The 5,779-nt window shown below is 56.4% G+C and overlaps 4 protein-coding genes across 4 annotated transcripts; 2 read left to right on the forward strand and 2 right to left on the reverse strand.

The window, feature by feature from the left end:
- Window positions 1–119: 119 nt before the first annotated feature.
- VDBG_06156 (predicted protein) lies at window positions 120–473 on the forward strand (the record flags this gene model as incomplete). Its single annotated transcript, XM_003003668.1, has 1 exon — window positions 120–473. One exon carries the CDS (start codon window positions 120–122, stop codon window positions 471–473), a length of 354 nt encoding a protein of 117 aa, XP_003003714.1.
- Window positions 474–1,320: 847 nt separating this feature from the next.
- On the forward strand, window positions 1,321–2,347 carry VDBG_06157 (40S ribosomal protein S15; the record flags this gene model as incomplete). Its single annotated transcript, XM_003003669.1, has 4 exons — window positions 1,321–1,344; window positions 1,489–1,565; window positions 1,701–1,997; window positions 2,087–2,347. 4 exons carry the CDS (start codon window positions 1,321–1,323, stop codon window positions 2,154–2,156), a joined length of 468 nt encoding a protein of 155 aa, XP_003003715.1.
- Window positions 2,348–2,925: 578 nt separating this feature from the next.
- On the reverse strand, window positions 2,926–3,981 carry VDBG_06158 (predicted protein; the record flags this gene model as incomplete). Its single annotated transcript, XM_003003670.1, has 2 exons — window positions 2,926–3,211; window positions 3,272–3,981. 2 exons carry the CDS (start codon window positions 3,979–3,981, stop codon window positions 2,926–2,928), a joined length of 996 nt encoding a protein of 331 aa, XP_003003716.1.
- Window positions 3,982–5,069: 1,088 nt separating this feature from the next.
- On the reverse strand, window positions 5,070–5,663 carry VDBG_06159 (conserved hypothetical protein; the record flags this gene model as incomplete). Its single annotated transcript, XM_003003671.1, has 2 exons — window positions 5,070–5,243; window positions 5,418–5,663. The coding sequence occupies 2 exons, from the start codon at window positions 5,661–5,663 to the stop codon at window positions 5,070–5,072; spliced, it is 420 nt and encodes a 139-aa protein (XP_003003717.1).
- Window positions 5,664–5,779: the final 116 nt, after the last annotated feature.

Genomic DNA, 5,779 nt, shown 5'->3' on the forward strand with positions numbered 1-5,779 from the left:
CCTCCCCGAGGCGCAACTCCGCCGCGGTCCGGGCGCTGCCCGCGCAGGACCTCGCGTCGCTGATCGTGCTCGGCGACCTGGCGACGAGGGGGTTCGAGGATCAGCTGGGTACGCGGCGTATGGCCGAGTACCCGCGACACGTCGTCAACGAGTGGAACGTGGCCGTTGCTGAGAATGTGTTTCGGCATGGCGTACACTTCCTGCGCGGTCAGGCGCGGCGCGGAACTGCCAGGTCCAGCTCGAACAAGGCGGGAGGAGGATCAGCAGAAGGGATGGAGGCGTGCGCGGCAGCGGCGGTCTGCGATGTTGTACGTGAGATGCATTGCTGGGAGGCCGGTGACGAGGAGACGCTGCCTGGGCTGAATATGACCATACGGATGGCGTTCCGGGAACAGGTGGACTGTGATCCGAGCGAGGCTGTAGAGGAGGCGGTTCGGGTCATGATGGGACGGAAGGGCGGGGATAAAAAGTGACGACATGAGCGATGTAGCATGGGGCGTCTGCATGAGTATGAGAAACGGCTGGTGGATGGGTGGTGCATCATGGCGTTGGTGGGGATGTTGTGTGTGATGTGAGTATAGCAATCACGCATCTGCTTCAAGCCTGGAGGGCGTGATGATATGGTTCCTCTGGTGATGTCTGCGGGCGTACCAAGCCGCTGCTCCAATTGTCTGTCACAATTCGCAATTAGTGAATGGCCATAGACACCTCCTTGGGATGCGCACGCCTGACGCTCTTCGATGATCAAGCTGGCTGCTGTCGATGGCCTGCATGATGGATCATGCAAGCGGGACGATTGCGTGATGGATGCTGGCCCCTCCATCTATGATTCAAGATGTGGGGTCGCTTGCCGTCCGGGTTCTCTCCTGCATCTGGCTCACCGAGACGCGCACGGATCATTGTCATCGCATACCTCGGTGAGAGAACAGCGGGGCCCTTTTTCGCAATCACATGACCGTCACCACCAATACCGCCCGTAGGGCAGGTGAGCCCTCTCAGAAATTTGAGTCTGCCCCATTTTCGTGACCTCGTCAAGCGAGACCCTCTCAACCGCAACCCGACCAGGTCAACTCCATCCCACGCCACGCCAATCCAGCAATTCGCTCTTCGACGTCCACATCGAGAAGCGAATTCCCTGAACCTCACGACCGCAACCATGGCTGACGACGAATACGTACGTGCTGTCTCTTCCTCCTGCGCTGCGGGCGAGCGCCGATGCGACTGCTCTCTGCTCGTTTTGCCGCCCACCACCCACTCACACCATCACCACTGCTGCCGCCGCCGCCACCATCACCACATCGACGACGGAACCTTAGAGACATGGCATCGAAACTTGGCGGCAGCGTATGTTGCGTGTGTGTGTGAACGGTGGACGGCGGAAGAACGAGGAGCAACAAGAACCGAGTAGTTCGCAGCGCAATCGTCGCAGCGCAGCCAAAACGAAGAGAAGAGGAACTTTTTAAGGCTAACCTGGGGTCAACCACGCAGAACGCTGAGGAGGCCGCCGAGCTCAAGAAGAAGAGAGCGTTCCGCAAGTTCTCCTACCGTGGAATCGACCTTGAGGCGTACGTAGCCCCAATCCTCCACCTCCCCCCTCTTTGTGCACCTACACAGTGATGATCTTGGGCAAGCCGAGCAAGCAAGCGGCGAGGCACGAATGATACAAGACGGAACAGCAGAGCTAATACGAAACCGCACAGTCTCCTCGACCTCGACTCCGAGCAGCTCCGCGATGTCGTCCACGCCCGTGCCCGCAGACGCATCAACCGCGGCCTGAAGCGCCGCCCCATGGGTCTCATCAAGAAGCTCCGCAAGGCCAAGCAGGAGGCCAAGCCCAACGAGAAGCCCGACCTCGTCAAGACGCACCTGCGTGACATGATTGTCGTGCCCGAGATGATCGGCAGCGTCATCGGCATCTACTCCGGCAAGGAGTTCAACCAGGTTGAGATCAAGCCCGAGATGGTTGGCCACTACCTTGGAGAGTTCTCCATCTCTTAGTACGTTCCCACCATGCGTCGCGCTGCGAGCGCGCCCGCGCCCAAGCGACGTCGCATCGAGAGACGCAAGTTGCTAACAACCACCACAGCAAGCCCGTCAAGCACGGTCGTCCCGGTATCGGTGCCACGCACTCTTCCCGTTTCATTCCCCTGAAGTAAGGTGTGGGATGGGTGTTGGTGGTCAACGATTTGGTCGGCACGAAGGGACAGAGGTTATTGCATTCACGGTCATCAAACAAAGGCGAACGGGAATGGACTCGGTAGCATGGCAGTGCAAAGCCGCTACCACCTTGATTCGGCAACGGTAGTGAATAAACGCCTTGCAACCCCAAAAAGAGATGCTTTACGATTCACCTGCTGTCCATCTATGCATGTTCATGTCTGTGTCGTGTCGTCTCGGATGTAGTAGTGCGTCTCGGGTGTAGTGCCTCGCCTCAGGTTTCAGGAGAGAGTTCCGTCCACCGTCGGCAACCCAGTATCAGCAGAGGACAACTCTTTTTTACCGTGGCTAAGACTCGCTGCAGCCGTGGAGCCGATCCCATGACGCGATCTCACAACCGTCTGCAGACAAGCTAAGTATGTCAATCACAAGACGAGGCTGTAAAACCAAACGCTTGCTACTCATTCAAACTAATAATAAAGCTGCAATATTGACGCTGCAGATCCGCTTTCGTGCATGGCGATCTTGCTACGCCTGTATATAACGCCTCATGAGTACTCAATATGGGCAAGCCAATTCCGCGTCGTAGAATAGCTGGAAGAAACGGCCCTACGTATGTTCTTGAGGAACATCAACATCCAGGTTTCTGTCCGCAGCGGACAGCTTCCTCAGCATCTTTGTAAGGCCTCCACAAGAATTTCTGCGAAACTTCTTGAGAGCCTCCTTGGCTCTTGGGCCAAAGGACTTGGCATTTTCTGACAGGTTGTGCTAATGCCATGTCACGCACCTGCGTTCCTTGCATACGCTGCAAAGACATCTGAAGTGCGGAGAAGAGATGTAGTCGACAAAGATTTCCTCTCCTGCCTCCAGGTCGCGAAGAGCTTTGAACCTGGCGAACACAACATCATCTTTGACTTGAGGAAGGCATTCCATCGTGGCGTTCACCCGGCTTCGGACTCGACTGTTGGGCCCGGCAGGGCATGCATGGTTGACTTTGCTGCCAAGATGGAAGACACTTTTCTTGGCCTCGTGTGTCTCCTGTTGCTCTTCAAAGCTATGCGTTTGAAGTAAGTTCCAAAGTTTGCGGTTGTTTCTGTCTTGGGTACGATCGTACACCCCGGGTATAACTTCCAGGTCTGGATAGTTGGCCATCAGTCGTTTTTGGTTGTTGTGTGATATCACATTCCAGGCACCAGACATCTTGTCATAGTCAGCGACCGCCCGGAGAACTGAAACTTCTTCGAAAATGATTTGACTTCTTGCAACTGGAAACTTGGTGAAGAGGCCGTCACCACACCCCTGAATAGAAGAAGGTCCAGACATGACGAGACTTTCCGGCCTCGCTGTCCTTGGGTTTGGGCGAATGTCAGGCACTGTCAGAGGTGGTGCTGGTGTGATCGCCATGTCGTCTTCGTCATTGGTGTCTCTAGGACGCTGTCTGGCCAATGACTCGGCGAGCTCGACAGGTACGGCATCGGAGGATGAACTGGTCGTGACCGGATGGGCTGCGGAGTTTCGAGATGGACCAGGAGCACTTTCTTGCAGGAGAGCGTCAGTGGAGGAATCTGCCATAGCATGGAGCCCTCCTGTAAGTGCTGTCATTGGGAGTGCAGTCGAGCGTTCGCCGCCACGAGCATCTGCGAGAGTCCCATCGCCCGGCCCAGTTTGGGTACCTGTTTCAACTTGTCCCGGTTGCATGATTTGCAATTCTTGAGATTCTGGGCCATCCTGCGCACTCTGGTTACCCTGGGGTGTGTGATGGGTGCCGGGAAATGTTTGGACAGCCTTGGACGATAGATGGAGACCGCGAAGCCTGCGGTACATTCGACTTTTGTGGGAAACCCTTGTGAACCATGAAATGGCTTGGATACTCGCGAGCTCGTGCTGATCTGAGAAGCTCGTGGAGCCCTGGAAGACCGAACTGATGCAGTTCGAAGCAGAGCTGGGGGGGCCTGCGAGGCTTGCGAGCCCTGAGGTTCTGGATTGACCAACATGGACAGCGGAGCTGACGGGGCCGTCTGACCCCTTTGAACCCCGACAGCCTGTGAAACGGAAGGGAATGGCCCTAAGAGGCTTGTCTGAGATGTCCGAGTATTTGGGTCGGGGAGGGGTGCCAGTCGTTGCGCGATGGACTGAACCCAAGTGGACGTCATGTCCTCATCTTGATTTTCGGTGATGGTAGAAATACCTAAATCTGCCATGGTATCGACTGTTGGGTAATACAATTGTACGTGGATGGAAAAGCTCAAGACAAACCTGGATGACCAAGGATGTGGACGGGTATGAATGGATGTTATGAACGGGATGGGCTGGGCGAAAGATGGTGTTGGAGAAGAGGAAGAAAGGGTAGAGGAGGGAGAGAGTTGAGGATGCATCTTTGACAAGGTCAGGATCCATGAAAGTGACGCTCGCGGAGCAGGCGCAACGAGCTTGCTCTTGCTGCGGATAGGTTGGAACAATGAGGCTGCTGCTGTCGGTACAAGCACGACCAATGTCTTCGGCGGCCTTAAGGTATGGTAATCTTTTTGCGAGAAGCACGGCAGGCACTATCTTCTCATGTTCATGCGTCTCTAAATCAGAAGGCGCGAATATTCAGCCAGCCAAGGCAATACCTTTGGGAGACGCCCGATCCTGCGCTCTTCAAAAGGCCCTGGTCGTCAGTGTTCTGGGACAGGTTCTGCATTCGGGGGAACAATTTCATGCTTGTGCCTTCTCAGTATCTCAATGCCCGTCACATTCTTTTGCCTCGCCTGGGTTGTGAGTCGTCACTTTGTGCCCTTGAGTGCTCATTTCACAAGTGGTTCATGCTGAGAACAACCATGTGGACAAATGGAATAGGTGTTGCAGATTTCCCGTCTCTCTGCTAAAAAGTTTATGTACCGGTATCACACACTCGCGAACGCTGACCCGCTTTACTGCTGCTCCGCCGCCAGCTTCCTCGCCTTGCGCTCCTCGTCCTCGATGTGCTTCTTCTGGTAGTGGGCGACGACGTGGTCGAGGTTGGTCTGCGAGCCGGCGACAACGTTGCGCGCGGCCGAGTTTTGGAGGGCCCTTAAGGGAGGAACCATGTCAGCGCTGGGTGTGTTCTGTCGGGAGGAGCGGAAGACAGGAGAAAGAAAAAGACAGAACGTACTCGGGGAACCGCACATCGACATCCCTGTTGGGCTCAGCGTAGAAGAAGAGGGCGCGGTCGAAAACCGGCCTGCTCAACCGCCTTGGTATGCAGGTGGTTGCGCTCCTCCCAGGCGCTCTGCCAGGACCAGTAGGAGTGAATCTTGCGGGTGAGCCACGGGTCCTGGCCGTCCTTTGCCGGGCTGGGAGATGGAGTAGACGATGAAGCTCGTGGGGATGACGGCGAGGCTGACCCAGAAGCCCTTGCCGATGGGCTCGTTCACGGGCTCAGCATGGTGGTGGTGGTCAGAAGCGAAGCGGCGGGGCTGGCGGAGGGCCGTCGGCGTTTTCGTCTGGCGAGCGATGCAGGCGGTTCGAGTGCGGAGGGCCTGCATCGTGGGCGAGCTTGCGGAGGGAGCGGGAGAGGGCGAGAGGGTCAATTGGCTCGCGCGCGGTGGGTGGTGATGTCGTAGGTTGATGGATTGACCGGGTTGGGAGGTGTGGTTTGAAT

Source organism: Verticillium alfalfae, genomic scaffold, assembly GCF_000150825.1.
Source record: "Verticillium alfalfae VaMs.102 supercont1.7 genomic scaffold, whole genome shotgun sequence".
NCBI classification, from domain to species: Eukaryota; Fungi; Ascomycota; class Sordariomycetes; order Glomerellales; family Plectosphaerellaceae; genus Verticillium; species Verticillium alfalfae.